The 15,554-nt window shown below is 43.2% G+C and overlaps 2 protein-coding genes across 2 annotated transcripts; both read left to right on the forward strand.

The window, feature by feature from the left end:
- Window positions 1–384: 384 nt before the first annotated feature.
- On the forward strand, window positions 385–8,176 carry eif2s3 (eukaryotic translation initiation factor 2, subunit 3 gamma). The gene is made up of 12 exons (XM_086305829.1): window positions 385–540; window positions 1,567–1,630; window positions 1,710–1,837; window positions 3,037–3,158; window positions 3,365–3,459; window positions 3,720–3,878; window positions 4,430–4,564; window positions 4,649–4,743; window positions 4,837–4,981; window positions 7,073–7,242; window positions 7,332–7,504; window positions 7,612–8,176. The coding sequence occupies exons 1-12, from the start codon at window positions 472–474 to the stop codon at window positions 7,673–7,675; spliced, it is 1,419 nt and encodes a 472-aa protein (XP_086161955.1). The 5' UTR covers window positions 385–471; the 3' UTR covers window positions 7,676–8,176.
- Window positions 8,177–8,775: 599 nt separating this feature from the next.
- lrrc31 (leucine rich repeat containing 31) lies at window positions 8,776–15,511 on the forward strand. The gene is made up of 10 exons (XM_086305891.1): window positions 8,776–9,427; window positions 10,967–11,164; window positions 11,777–11,920; window positions 12,135–12,302; window positions 12,511–12,675; window positions 13,268–13,450; window positions 13,558–13,725; window positions 13,804–13,968; window positions 14,123–14,278; window positions 14,552–15,511. Exons 1-10 carry the CDS (start codon window positions 9,415–9,417, stop codon window positions 14,938–14,940), a joined length of 1,749 nt encoding a protein of 582 aa, XP_086162017.1. The 5' UTR covers window positions 8,776–9,414; the 3' UTR covers window positions 14,941–15,511.
- Window positions 15,512–15,554: the final 43 nt, after the last annotated feature.

Genomic DNA, 15,554 nt, shown 5'->3' on the forward strand with positions numbered 1-15,554 from the left:
GACCAAACAGCCAGAACTACAGAAAGTTAGTCAGATGACGTAACTAAATCGCGACGGACCCGTCACATGGATGAACGTACACTTCTTTCTTAAAAGAGGACTATAAATTTGGGACGCATGTCTGTTTCCTTGATGAGCAGCTGTTAATGAGATACGAACAGCAGCAGTGTGCGGTTATTAAACTGGTTTAAATTTACAGCAGAAACTGAGAGCCGCTCCGGTTGTTGCATCAGCCCTCGAGAAAGGACCCAACTACACTTTTACTTGGGCGGATCGCTTAAGTTTAAAATTATAACTGGAAGTTACCGCTAAAAAAAAACCCCTTCTTCTAAAGCTGTAATAAATTCTTCCAGGCTTCCAGGCAGTAAAATTTATTTTGTCTGAAAACATTTTAGGCGAAGAGGAGTGCAGGTTTAATCGATAGATCAGGCATTCGGCCGGGCCTCCTTATTCATTCCCTTTTCTTTCAAGATGGCGGGCGACGAGTCAGGCACAACGCTCGGTCAGCCTCACTTGGCCAAACAGGACCTCAGTACTCTGGTAAGTGTATGTATATCGTGCTTACAGCAGTGTGGTTTTACGTTGGCGGCTGTCGGTGGCCCGTTGATTCGGTAAAACGGTCACAGAAGGCCGGGAGAATAGTAACGGATACCGGTGCTGCGCCACCCGGCACATGACGCAAGGGCCCGGGCTGGGCGGAAAGCTCAGACCCGTTGCACTTCCAGCCCGAAATACAGCGTTATTTCAGCCACATTTAACACGATTCACACGTTGAAAGACTTACTTGATATTCATAGTTATCAGCGTTATTGAAGCCTGTTTATCCCGGTTTAATTTTAGTTAGCTCCACGGAGTTAGCTCCATCTTTGCTAGAATCTAGAAAATGGTTCTTAATGTTTAGTTCGGCATAAAAACACCTTTATAAGCTTACATCCTTCTTGTTAGTCCAAGCTGTAAAAAGCTGAAGCTTGTAAAGCTTTCATTCTAACTCATTGGATTTACATTGTTATAGCTCATATTCTCACCTCTTATATAAATGGAAATTGGTACCAAAAGATGTGGGTCAAAGATACGACTTTCAGCGTGTTTTCGTGTGTTTATACTAAATAACATTAGTCTTTGTTCAACATAAGTTCTCGTTAGTTGTGACTTACCGAGATGAGAACAAAACACTGCGTGTAGTGCTGCATGTGTCCTACAAGGGAAACAAAACCTTATTGTTTAACTGTGATCAGGGCCTGGTCCATTAAAATAGTCCTGTTTTATGCTCTTCACACATTGTAGTCGCCATCAAACTCTTTTGTTACCAGACACAGTCATCACCTGAAACTTTGCTTCTTTAGACACTCCTACAATAAAATTCCCAGTGATTTCTGTTATAATGTTGGTAAAGTAGAGTACTTGAGGGATTGTTGCTGTTCTGTGTTGCTTTATGAGAACCATCCCGGGTGGTTTTGTTTCCGCCTGTGAGCTGCTCGTTATTCTTTGGGATTAAGCACGCCGCTCGCTCTGATGCAGTGGGTCCTGGCATGACGAGTCATTAATCTGAATTGTTCTCTTTGTCAGGACGTGTCGACCTTGACACCTCTCTCTCCGGAGATCATCAGCAGACAGGCCACCATCAATATCGGTATGGGAGACAGCTGATCGGATTCGATGTCTCTGTAGAGTTTGATAGACGTTTTGACCTCCGCCTTCTTCTCTCTTAGGCACCATCGGTCATGTGGCCCACGGAAAGTCCACAGTAGTGAAAGCTATTTCTGGCGTGCACACCGTCAGGTTCAAGAATGAGCTGGAGAGGAACATCACCATCAAGCTTGGATATGCCAATGCTAAGGTGAGGGAGTGTATTTTCTCAGATGTTTGTGTTATTTTTGGACCTGAGTGTTTGAGATTAAAGAGCAGTGGAAGTTTGTATGTTCAGGATTTACTCTTTCAAACGTGAACTTCCCCGTCTACAGGCGACAAATACAAACACATTTAACTTTATTGTCAATCCAAATTGTTTCCACAGGGAACGGTGCATTTGCATAAAATGTCTGTGATAAGAGAAAGCCTGTAAGAATGCTGATTGTGGGTTCCAGTTTCTCCAGGTTGGGAGTGATTAAAGCCATTTACTCAAAGTCTAACACCATCTTTGAAAGAACTGCTTTGTTTTACTCAGTTAAAATGATGAGATTCTGTATGAAATCGAACTTCTGGCTCATTCAGAGGCCTTTTTGTTGGTTCAGAGTTTAAGGGTTTAAGTTGGAATTGGAGTATAACTTAATATCCCAGGATACCCACAGCGAGAGGTGCATGACCTGCTGAAACGACGGGTATGATGGGGTCCAAATATTGCTGATTAAACTCTGCGGACTGGTAGGATTGAAATCTGCAGACCTCCTTCTACATGTCACGGTTTTCATGCCTTAAAACGAGCCTTTGGTGGGTGAGAAAAGCCCCCGTCACATAGGACTACATTCTGGTCTGCAGTCCTCCAGTAAGTGCTCAAATTTGGTGGTTTATAGTGAGGAATAACTTTATTTTCCTTATTGACCACTGGTTGGTGGGGGGTTGCCAGCTGATATCTAGGTCTGTGTGAGTAATGCTTAAACCTGATCAATGATCAGCTCAATCATGGAGTGTTAGTTTGCTTATTTGGAAAACATCTAGGTGTAAATAGTATAAATGCTAAATATGCGTAAACAAATGACACCCTGATGAAATTTTCTGCTTTATAATTTTGCTGATTTTGGTTTCCAAGGGTTTCTCTACATGTTGACACCAGGGGGCGGCGTAGAACATATGGAAGAACTGTTGGTTGTGCTGTTGTTGTTCCTTTTAGCTTTGAGCTTGAGTCACAGAGAAGAAGTCAAAACAAAGATCGTATTTGTAGTCAAGTGAAACTGAGCGCTAAACACAATAAAAACTGCCGACTGCAGCTGCTGTGTGTGCTGAATATCTCAAACGTAGCTCTGCCCCCTCCTGAATGAACGCTGGTTTACAGATGCTGATGAGGAGTTCACGTTTTTGCTTCTCTTCCACACGTCGTAGGTCTACAAGCTGGATGATCCCAGCTGTCCCCGGCCAGAGTGCTACAGGTCATGTGGCAGCAGCACTCCAGACGAGTTTCCCACAGACATCACTGGCACCAAGGGCAACTTCAAACTGGTCAGGTAAGACCTGAACAGGCAAAGCATTTTATCATTAATGCAGAGGCTGAACCTCTGAATCCTCAAACAAAAAAACAACTTTTTGATGGTGAACTAAATGTTTTCGGGATCTTTTCTGTTCTGGAGAAGAAATTGAATGTTTGAGCACAATAGAAATAAAGTAAATGAGGGAAAATGAAGGTGACTGTTGGCTGTCTTCTTCCTCACAGACATGTGTCGTTCGTGGACTGTCCCGGTCACGACATTTTGATGGCAACTATGTTGAACGGAGCAGCCGTTATGGACGCAGCTCTCCTGCTGATTGGTGGGTCTCTGAAAACTTTGATTAAGCTGAGGTGTTATGAAAGTGTGTTTCGTCTTTATTGCACTGTCACATTTCCCCTTAATTGGCTTTGTAGTGGCGCTAATCAGGTAACTTATCCCTGTTCAGATAAAGAGGAGGTGGATATAACAGACCATGCTTTTACCAGGATTAATGACATTAGAAAGTCAGCATCGTGCTCATCTCTGACTCCAAACATTAAAATTGTCTCGTTGTGTTTTTGTGTCCTCTTCAACTGCCAGCTGGGAATGAGTCGTGTCCCCAGCCCCAGACATCAGAGCATCTGGCCGCCATTGAAATCATGAAGCTGAAGCACATCCTCATCCTGCAGAACAAGATTGACCTGGTGAAGGAGAGCCAGGCTAAAGAGCAGTATGAGCAGATCCTGGCCTTCGTGCAGGGTGAGTCAGCCCTTTAAAGATTTTGTAGCCCATTTCTAGAATTTCAGGTGTGACGGTTTAGCAGTTTTACTCAACTTAGCCTTCGTATTTTACCACCGTTGTTTCCCAGACTTTAACTTCTGGAAAGGAAATGTCACTTAAAGCACCAGGAAACACTGCAACCTTTAATATAACATGCATGCATGTGTGGTTTTTATGATAGAATAATTAAAAAGTTAAAATGATACAACCTTGCACTCAGAATACGACCCACTGGAGCTTTAAACACTTTATTTAAGCAGGGTTTACAGAATTTACACTGTCCAAACCCTGCGTTAGTTCTGTTGTACATATATGTCAAAGATATATATTTTTTAAGTTAAGTTTCACTTCCATTTAAGGTTTGAAAGAGCAAATGAAGGATTTATTTATTTTTTTGTATGTGTTTGAGGGTTTTCTTTCCGTTGCTGCTCGTTGCCCCTTTTGAAACTCCCATGCCACGCAGCGCTCTGCAGCAAAAACACAATTAGATGAACTCTGAAGTGAAAATGCTTTTAATGTTCCTCCTGCAGGCACAGTGGCCGAGGGCGCTCCCATCATTCCCATCTCAGCCCAGCTGAAGTACAACATCGAGGTGGTTTGTGAGTACATCGTCAAAATGATCCCCGTGCCCGTCAGAGATTTCACATCCGAGCCCAGACTCATTGGTAAGACGAGTAAAAACACAAACATTGATTCTTTTATGTAAGTGTTTCAAGTTTTGTTTTAATGTTCTGTGTTTTGTGTTTCAGTCATTCGATCCTTTGATGTGAACAAACCCGGCTGTGAGGTCGACGACCTGAAAGGAGGTGTGGCCGGAGGAAGTATCCTTAAGGGTGTACTCAAGGTAAGAGTGTATTTATCAGTACATTATTGGTGATTTGAAGCAGTGTGAAGTCACAAACGCCTTACTCTGCTCTGCCTTTCTCTGCGTGTCCAGGTGGGTCAGGAGATCGAGGTGCGGCCAGGTATTGTGTCCAAAGACCAGGAGGGAAAGCTGATGTGCAAACCCATCTTCTCAAAGATCGTCTCTCTGTTCGCCGAGCACAACGATCTGCAGTACGCTGCTCCCGGAGGCCTCATCGGTAAGAGGCACTCTGTGCTCTCGTGTTACCTGACTGCACTGTAAATGCAGTTTTATGCTGTAAAGAGAGAAGCTGGTGATCATAGTGAGAGATGCATGTTTCAGACAATCAAAAGATTACATATGTGAGAAAACAGCGAAAGAGTCGAGTTTAATCTCTGGCTTCTTTTTACTTGACAGGAATGCTGGTGTAGGCTATAGGTGGTAGGTTGGGTTTGTTTTCATTGGGGGTTTTTTGGTAGGCAGATATGTAGGTTGAGGTTTTTTCTTTTTGTTGTATTTTAATTGGTTGGTTTTTAGATGGTACTGGTAGAGTTTGTGGTGGTTGGTTTGTTTTAATTGGTTGGTTAGGAGGTAGGCTTGTTGATTGGATGGTTGTTTTTATTGGTTTGGTAAAGGTTAGGTTGTAGAGCAGGGCGATATGACCATAAATATTCATCACGATATACATTTGAAATTTTGCGATAACGATATAACTGACGATATAATTGACACGAGACAAAATACTTTACAACTCCACAACTTTATTAGTGGGAAAAAAACCATCAGTGTATTTTCACTTAAACAAGCAGCTGTTTTTTATGTGCATTAAAGTTATATAAAACTGTAACAGTGCAAATTCTTTGCTGACAGTTTAACCAAAAGGCATTTCCAGTGGAAACTGGCCGACATATCCTCAGCATAACCATGTATAATATCCACAAAACTTAAAAAGAGCTTATACACACACAATACGGTAATATTATGGTGAAGCACAGTACGTATCACTCCGCGAGGCTCCGCCTACGACAGCCGTAACAACCCATCAAGCGGTGCGGCTTCGTAGCTCAGCAAAGTCGTACTGAAACATCTGACAGATTTTCGAGCGCCGTGCACATAAACTCGTTTCGAGGTCAGTAAACACAACCAGAGTTCATACATAAGGCACACGGGATTATAAGGGGCTCTGTCAACTTTCAGAAAAATCAAAGGATTGATTTTAAGTGCGCCGTATTTTCCAAACAACACTGTAATAACGGCGGCCCGCTAGCATGCGCTACCATAAATAGTGCTTTGTTGTGTATCTGACGGACGAAAGCTAAACCAGTTCCACACCAGTGAAGTTGCAGCATTTTTACAAACCAGTTCTGGTTCATGTTTCATTCAATGAGCCGCTTTCGCTCTTCTCATTCTGCGTCGCCGCCATGTGCGTATGTAAACAAAGGCACTGCGCATGCGCATTTTACCCATATTCTATCGCCATATTTCATTTTCTTATGAACATTACACCGGTATCACCGTGAACGGTATGATATGGCCCGGCCCTACTAGGTTGTTTTGGTTGGTTGTAAATTGCTTGGTTTTCTTTTGGGTTTGGAGGGTTAGAGTTGGGTTGAGTTTTAGTCGGTTGGTTATTAGAGGTAGTATTAGTTGGGTTTGGGTTGTCTTGGTTGGTGGGTAGATGGGTTGATTTCCTATCTTTGGTGTTGGTTAGTTAGGTCTGTTTATTTTATTAAACCTCTTAAAAAGACTGCAGTACTGCAAATACAGATTATTAAAAACACACAACAGCTTTTATAAATAAAAGCCAGAGTACACACACATGCAAGCTGCAATACTACAAGATACAAGATAACAAATATAAAAAACTGAATTTAAGAAACGGCGGTCCTGCATCTGTTCTTACTACCAGAGGGTCAAAGGAGCCTCCTGCTGATAAACCCTCTCGAGCTGTTTTGGGTTGTAATGGAGATTTCAGAGCCAAACTGTCCTGTTTGGCTTCCTGGTGTCACCGGCTGTGATGCTGCGCCAAAAGATGGCCGCAACAAAAACTGCTGTATTTTTTTAAAAGAAATGTTTCCTCAGGAAGTAGAGTTACATCTGTTCTTTACTGTAAACAGCCTTGGTGCTGCATCACCAGTCCAGGTGAACACCCAGGTATTTGTAGCTCCTCACCGCCTTCACTTACTCTCCCCGCATGGAAACGGTGTTAAGCTTTGACCTGGTCCTCCCAAAACTTACCACCATCCCCTTCATCATGTTTGTGAGTTGGTCACTACAGCACCAAGCCAAATGGTGGAGAAGTCATGAGTAAACTATGTGTTTTGTGCAGGTGTGGGTACTAAGATCGACCCGACGCTGTGCCGAGCAGATCGTATGGTCGGTCAGGTGCTAGGCGCCGTCGGAGCGCTCCCGGAGATCTTCACTGAGCTCGAGATCTCCTATTTCCTGCTCAGGAGGCTGCTTGGAGTCCGCACAGAGGGAGACAAGAAGGCTGCTAAGGTGAGCAATGCCTTGTGGGAAAGGGAGGAAAGATGTGTGAGCTTCTCAGACTTTGGTATTAACAGCCTGACTGTCTTCCTGACCTGCAGGTTCAGAAACTGTCCAAGAACGAGGTGCTGATGGTAAACATCGGCTCGCTGTCGACAGGCGGCCGTGTCAGTGCGGTCAAAGCTGATCTGGCCAAAATCGTGCTGACTAACCCGGTGTGCACAGAGGTCGGAGAGAAGATCGCTCTGAGCAGACGTGTGGAGAAACACTGGCGGTAAGAGTGAGGGCGGAGATGTGTGTGGTGTTTGCACAGATGTTTCTGGCTGCAGTGTCAGAACACGCCTCCTGATGTGTAACTCTCTCTCTCTGTCTTCCTTGCAGTCTGATTGGTTGGGGACAAATCAGGAGAGGCGTGACCATCACACCCACAGTGGATGACGACTGAGACTAGCAAACGCATGGCCATCACACTCTTCTCTTCTTTTTTGTTTTTTTTATTTTTTATTTGTTCCCCACACGGAGGAGGGAGGGGAAGTGAACACGGACATATCGGCGGTTTGAAGACGCTTCCTCGCTCTGCTCCTCTTCCTCTGCAGCGACATGCAAAAGTCGTGCTCTGAACTTCTGCTTCCTGCTGGAGATGAAGGAGGACCCAGGAAGGGAGGAGGCGCTTCAGACTGTCGTAACAAAACTCCAGAAACCAGTTTGGAGATGATCTGTACTAACCTCAGATTACAGGTGGAATAAAATCAATTTGGAAGGAACCAGGTCGTCTTTGAGCATCATTCTTGCTGTTACAGGGAAACTCAGAGATGAAATTACTTAGTGGATAAGTTTTAATTTTGTCCAAATTGTAATTTAAAAAAATGCTTTTTTTTTTCTTTTTAAAGATTTTTGATTGTCCCCCTTTTCTTTGTTTTATGTGATAATAAAATGAAAAACTTTGTGCCGTCCCAGAGAGCTTACAAATTTAAAAAAACAACAACAAACTATTAAAAGTAGACACTGGTCCATTCATTGTGTGAATGGCTGTTAGAGGTCCGAATTAAATTTAAAAATAAAACGTCATTTTGCCCTTTGAAATTGCCGTCAGGGGTTGAAAATACCCCCGAGGTCAAAAAGCGTTGAAAAACGTGTGGGAGTAAGTTTAAAAGCCATACAAACTATGCAGAATTAAATATGAACAGTTTCTTAATGCTTTGAACCATTAATCGCACTGATGAATTGCGGGGATTTGTTCAACTGTATAGAAATCCTAAAATCTTAATCATTGTCAAGCGAGTTCTGAACGGTTCGACCTCCCGCCTCAGTGCAGATGCTACAGATCGTTAGAATTGCTTAAATTACCCTTTAAAACCTAACAGTAGTATATTCCATACAATGATGAATTACTTTTAAATAATTAGGAGGCGATGTGCAATGCCGTATTGAGGCAATGCATCATGGGACGCTCAGACCTCGCCTAAGAATCTTTACGTTTTAAAGATTTTTTTTTTGTTTAAGGTTAGCAGTAGTTCAGTGATACTTTTCTGCACACGTCGTGTTGCAGATTAAAAAAAAAAAATCTGTTTATGGTTAATTCGGCTTTAATAATTCTTCTAAACGACAACTTTTTTTTTTAATGTGACCACATAGCAAAAGATAGATATCAGCATATACGAATATATTAACATACACCTCTATGACCCAGTATGGATTTATTTTCAGTAGCTTTTGAAGTAGTTTTTGAACTTGAACAAACTCCCTTTTAAAATTTTAAATGTTTATATTTTTGTATTGTATGTTTTATTTTCAAAATATTCTCAAACTGACCTCCACGGTCTTATAACCGTGTATAAATATTTGCATTTTAATGGCTTCTATGGCAACAATTTACTGAAGGTGGTGTCGCGCTTCCGGGTTGATCCACCTGACGAGCACGGGACGTGACGTCACGCAGGTGGCAGTCTCTCCGTCTCCGCTCAGAGAGGAGTAGAAGGAGTGATTGAGGAAAACGCTGAATTCTTGGACTTTATGGATCCTGCGGGGGTGATTCAGACTCGGTGCAGAGTTTAGGGAGAGTCGTTTGTTTGTTTGTTTTTTCTTGTTATGTTTTTCTCCAAACTGACCGTCAGCGAGTCGCGACTGACTCATAAAAACACACCCGATATATATCTTCAATAGTTTGTGTTTTGTCTTCAGATTATGGAGTCTGCAGGTAAGAGGACTTCTGCTGTTCAGTACATCAACAATTAAACTACAAACCCTGATTTTTATCCTGAAAGCTTATAATTCTTCCTCTGAATCCATCTTTTATTGCTGCTGATTCAAAAACCTAAACTAGCTTGAAAATAAAGGTTTTTCATGGCTCTAATTTCACTGCAGGGTTATTTTTATATGCTAAAGTTTTAAGCATTGACTAGTTTAACAGGACCTGTAATACAGGAAGGTATAGCTAATTACCAACAGGTTAATGTTTAATCTCAGTACTCTGACCATTTCAGGCCATTTGCGGCCTTTTTCTAAGCAGTATAGTAACACCTTGTTTCAACACTATGTTAACCAGGTGCTTTCCCAGGATTACGAGTTGGAGGCAGCATGTTTGTTTTAAATTAGCTGTTCAAGCGACAATGAAAATAAAGATATTCATTCATGTGTTCTTTTAAATAGTGAGCTCTGTGCTCCACTACACACGCACTGCATGAAAAGTGTCTGCAGTTTTTGTATCGATTAACTGTTTTAGTATAGAAACAAGTAGCAGTGGTAGATTCTGTACTAAGTCAAAGTCATAATCCTTCAGCTCTACTACAAAAAAATTCAGCATCAAATTAAACTTACATATCTAAAGTAAAACCAGCGGATATCCAGATCCTCTGTGGGGACTCCTAAAGGAGCAAATAAGACAGCAACTGAAACCTTAGTGAAGAGGCTCATATACGCGGGTAGTGCATTCAAACACTTGCACACCTGCACCACGCTGCATATTTCAGTATCCCTGTTTTTACTTGTTCTTACTTCTTCTTTAAGTTGGACCAATTCTGCTTCCAGCACAATTTTTTATTCCACTATACTAGAGTAGTTTGGCATGACTGGCAGCTCAAAATAACCCTTCTTTAGCCTTTACTGGGCTTTGGTGAACCGCATCAGTTCATTGCCTATCTATAACAAAACCAATTAAACCCCTCCCCCTTCAAGTCAGCTTACTTCTGATTGGCTCCTGCTCGTAAGCTGGAAATGGGTGAAGCTTCTGTATCTGCATATCTCCTCTCTATTACATCATACAGAGAGAGAGTTGAAAAAACTGTGCAAAACTGAGTGTTTTTGGATCAGTGTGAACTTTTGGCCCTCAGGTGTTACTTTACACACACCGACCTCTTTGTCAGCAGGTTTAGCACAGGAACAGGATACATGTGACAGAAAATAAGGAAGAACAGAATAAGTCTCTACCTTCTGTCCCTGCAAGTCATAAATAGATATTTTCACATTGATTATAATTTAATAAACCTGTAAATATGCACATATGAATCAAAACCACTGTAATGATGATGATTTCTCTTTGTTTTTAATTGGTAATTTAATTTGGTATCTGAAGAGGCAGTTCAGTGTTTTTATAGGGACAGGTATGTAGCTTGAACCAGTCCATACACCACAGGATTTATAGCTAACCCCATCCATCGCTCATCCCTTAAATAATCTCAGATGTCAAACTGTGACTTTTGACGAGACTAAACTTTTCTCTCCTCCTATCATTGATTAGATGGTCAGCGGGGGCGGGACGGCAGTGGCAGCAGGTGGAAAGGTTCCCCACTTGATGTGATCATGAGTCAGATCCGCAGGAAGCGCACGGCCTCAGACAGGAAGCCGTTAGGACGCTTCCTGTCGTGGACTTCGGACCGGCCGGGGATCCCCGAGGACGGAGAATCGGAGATGAAAGAGGACAGAGGACCGAACTCAGGTTTGTACTGTTCAAAGCAGCACGAGATTTTAACTTAGATTTTTTTTTAATGGGTGTTTAGTTCAAGGTTACACTGAGGGCCCCAGGAGTCTGGGGCAGCTGTAGGTCAAAAGGTAGAGCAGGACATCTACTAATCAGAAGGTTGGTGGTTTGAGCCCTGACTGCTCCGGTCTGCATGCCAAATATCCTCGGGATAGATGCTAACCCCAAGCTGCTCTCCGATTGCATCCATTGGAGTGTAAATGTCAGATAGAAAGCCTTTACGTGAAGAAAAAAATGACGCACTTTAATTGCTCAACTAGAAAAGCTGTATAAGAACCAGTCTGTTTAGGAGAAGCAACCATTCTGTATTCACAGTACTGCAGTCTTTTTAAGAGAAAGTGACTTAAAAGATCATTTAAAAGAGAGAAAGAAAGAAAAATCCTAGTATTTCAAACATGTCCTAGTTTTTAGAGAGGAAAGCGTAAAGAGGTTGCTTTATTTTTTTTTAAAAAGGTGGATAAAATCAGAGGTTCAGAAACAAAATACAGAGCTCAAGAAAATACAGTTTACTGTGGAAAATCAGTTTACAGTGACATGCTAAGCCCTGTGGGTGTGTATCGTGTGTTTCAGGCTTTGCAGCGTCAGCAGAGAGTGAGCGGGACGTCGGCTGGGGTCGAGTGTGTGTTTTCTTGAAGAGACTCGGGAAGAAAGCCGACAGCAGGAGCCTCAGTTTGGCTCACTGTGATCTGACGGCTACAGACCTCCTGGAGCTTGGTACAAAAACGCACATACCTGTCACACAAGACAGACATGGTATCTGTCAGATAACTGCATTAAAAATACGCCCAAAGGCACAAACACAATGATGCAGCTTCATTTCAAGAGGCGGAGCATCTGAAATTAAGTCTGAATAAAGTAATGTGACTTCATTGTAAGGCGTCAGCTGGCAGAAAGGCAGACAGATGTTTTTCTTGCCGTTTCTTCTCAGCAACGTTGCTGCAGTTCCTCCCCCAGGTGGAAGAGATGGACATCTCCTGGAACGAGTTGATCGGTGGATCCCTGACGGCTCTGACGTCTCATCTGCAACACGTGGGCGAGGTCAGGACGCTGAGGCTCTGCAGCTGCAGGCTAAATGGCGAAGACGTCGTTGCTCTTGGTGGGATCTTCAGTGCAGACACTCTGCTTTATTTATTCTTATTTATAGCTATAACAGAACAATCTCTTTATGCAATCAAGTTATTTTTGCTTGATTTCCTTCCTCACTACAGCTCCCATGAGGCTTTGCTGAATGGTTCACACTCTTGTCTTGACAGAAAAACTTTTGTCTGATCACATGTCGTTGGATTTTTCCGTGTTTTGTGCAGGTGAAGCTCTCAGCTACATCCCTGCTCTGGAAGTTCTTGATTTGTCCTGGAACAGCGGCGTTGGGGGCGGTGGTCTGCAAGGCCTGCTGGGGAACCTTCACCCATCACTGAGGGAGCTCCACCTGGTGGCCTGTCAGCTCACTGCGGCCGATGCTACAGTGCTGGGTAGTAACTTCAAATCTATGGAGCACATCTTGAGCTCCATAGTTTTATTCCTCAAGTAGAATAGAATAGAGTAGCTTTTCATGATTTATATTCAAAATAATCCTACTTTATCTTATATTGGGCTGTGCTTCACCCCTACAGTTCATCCACTGCGCATAAGCCCTCAGTTTTACAGCTTTGATCATTCATCTTGATTTACTGGCTCACAGAGAAATTTCAAACTAACTCACAGAAAAAAATTCTGTCTTGAGAGGATAGCTTTAGCTAATTTATCTGAACTCTGTTTACTTTATGAGGTAACGATGACCATATAAGGAATATCCTCTCTCTGTGAGATGATAAAGACTCAAGGGTAAAAAGACTGAATCTGAGTGTCTAAAGCGGGCTGAAGATTAGTTTGCCTGCACCGACCTCATTATTAGTTAGATGTATAGTATAGTTATATTATAGAAGAGAACATAAGGAGCAGCAGTTTGGATCCATTTTAACAGGGCTGTCAGTTGGTGTTTTATTATGTTCTTGTCTGTTTTTTTGCTGTCTCTTCGTTGATACATTTGTATGGATGAGGTTTTCCTGTTCATAAATCTCTCAGGAGGAATGGTGGCTGCTCTGCCCAGACTCTGTGTGCTGGACGTCTCTTGTAATGCTCAGCTCACACAGGAAGTGGACACTGGTGGCTTCAGGGAATTGGTCAGCTCTCTCTCTCACGCCACCTCCCTCACCACGCTTCGACTGCAGGCCTGCGGTCTAACGCCTGACAGCCTTGATGCTCTCGGTACAAAGATCTCTGAATTTTTCCTTTTTATTGCTACTTTTGTTTTATGTCCTATAAGAGTCTCGGAGGGGTAAATTAAAAAAAACACACCTCTGGTTGTCCTGCAGGTGGTTCACTCCGTTGCCTCCCCTCTGTGGGAGAGCTGGACCTGTCCTGTAACAAACTTCTAGCTGGTGGACTGAGCCGCCTCACCTTTCACCTGGCTCACGTCACACACCTGGAGAGACTCGACCTCCACCTGTGTTGCCTCACGCGAGATGATCTAGAAGCTCTGAGTGAGTTGCTACGAATCTCACACGCTGGACACTAATCGCATGCACGCTGCAGCAGTCATGTGACTCGTTGTTTTTCAGTCCAGGTGCTGCCCTCTCTCACTGCACTGACGGAGCTTGATGTGTCATCCAATAAGGAAGTGGGAGGTGTGGTCCACTCGCTGGTCTCCGCCCTCCCTGTGACACAAATGAGGCGGCTGCCATTCAACAGCTGCTACATGAGCAACGAGTCCTTCACTGCTCTGGGTAACACACACACACACACACACACACACACACACACACACACACACACACACACACTTGTTTAGTTGTAGAAGTTTTCCTTCAAGTCATTCTCCCTGAATACCTCTTCCACCCTCTAGCCTGAAATGGTGAAAACTTTGTGTTTATGCATCAGCCCTGGCAGTGTCCTATCTGCGTACGGTGGATATTTCCTGGTGTAAAGTGGTTGGTGGTCACTTGGCGCTCCTGCTGGATGCTCTGCAGCCATCAGTCGTCAGCGAGCTCCGTCTTTGCAGCTGCGAGCTCACCACTGATGACATGCAACATCTGGGTAACTAACACACAATGACATTATACTTTTTCTTTTTTGGTCTGTAGTGGATCATTAGGCTACATAAATGTATATTAAGACAAGTAAAGCCTGAAGGAAATTGATATTTCTTTCATTTATTTCATGCTGCCAGCATCTGTAGCTGTCGTATAAAACACAACAATGAAACTATTCGGTGTTATTTTTGTCTCCATCAGAAACATTGTGAACAAAACAGTCAAGTGAACAGGCATAAAGTGATCAGTTATCAATGGGTCCTCTTCCTCTGTGCAGCTGCCGTGTGCAGACGGGGCTGTCTCTCCTCACTCCGTGCACTGGATCTGTCCTACAACAGCTTGGTGGGAGACAACGGTTGGTGCAGTCTGTTTGCAGCAGGAGGTCTGGGCTCTCTGGAAGACGTGGATGTCAGTTTGCGACCTTCAACCTCTGCTCCGTGCTCAGCCTGGCTGCCCGCTCTGCTCCGAGCTCTGCCTCAAATGCCGGCGCTGGTTCGACTGGCCATGCAGAGGTGGACAGCTGACTGTCAGGAGAGAGAGCAGCTGAGGTACTGTCTGAAGAAGAGGAGCGTCCTGCTGGAATGGGATCCAGATTTACAAGACACATCATCAGCATGTAAAGGGAACAGTCAGGAGAGCCTAGAAGAGAGTCAGCCTGAGGAGTAGGGAGCAGAAAGCCTGAGTTATCTGATCTCAAATTAAAAATCATCAGAGAGATTTCAAAAGAGCACTAGGGAAGAAAAACGCAATCAGGTCTGAAAAACCTTCTGATTACAAGTAAATTTGTCCAAACATTTGTACAATGTGACCAGCTGGGATGGGTCCTCTGGGACTGACCTTGAGTTTTACAATGTTGAACTCTTTGTTAGGTGTTTACGGTATCGTTTAATACTCTTCTTTTGTTCTTGAGCATGTTTGGAGTCTTTATTCCGTGGGGTTTATCCCTGTGTCTGTTTCCCTGTTGAGTTCGATATTCACACCGGATATGTCCCATTTTATTTTGGCGGTCAACTGTCAGAAACATTTCATGTTTAGTTTTACGTCCCTCTCCTCTCTCATTGTCATTGATCATCTTCACCTGTTTTGTTGGCTTTCTGTGTTTAAATGGTGGTGTCTTCTGTTTATGAAGGACAGTGGAATTAATTTGCTTTTTAATCTCATGAACTTTATCATTCTGCACTTGGACTTTGTAATTCTGCAGTCAGACAACAGCCTAAATAAAGATTCACCTTTGTTACATCTCCCACTCGTTTCCAATTGTGCAAAAACTGCGTTCAGCC

This window comes from Aulonocara sp. 'chitande type north' Nkhata Bay, linkage group LG9 (assembly GCF_057382095.1).
Source record: "Aulonocara sp. 'chitande type north' Nkhata Bay isolate Kocher_YH1m ecotype deep benthic linkage group LG9, A_spYH_male_GT1.1, whole genome shotgun sequence".
In the NCBI taxonomy this organism is placed as follows: Eukaryota; Metazoa; Chordata; class Actinopteri; order Cichliformes; family Cichlidae; genus Aulonocara; species Aulonocara sp. 'chitande type north' Nkhata Bay.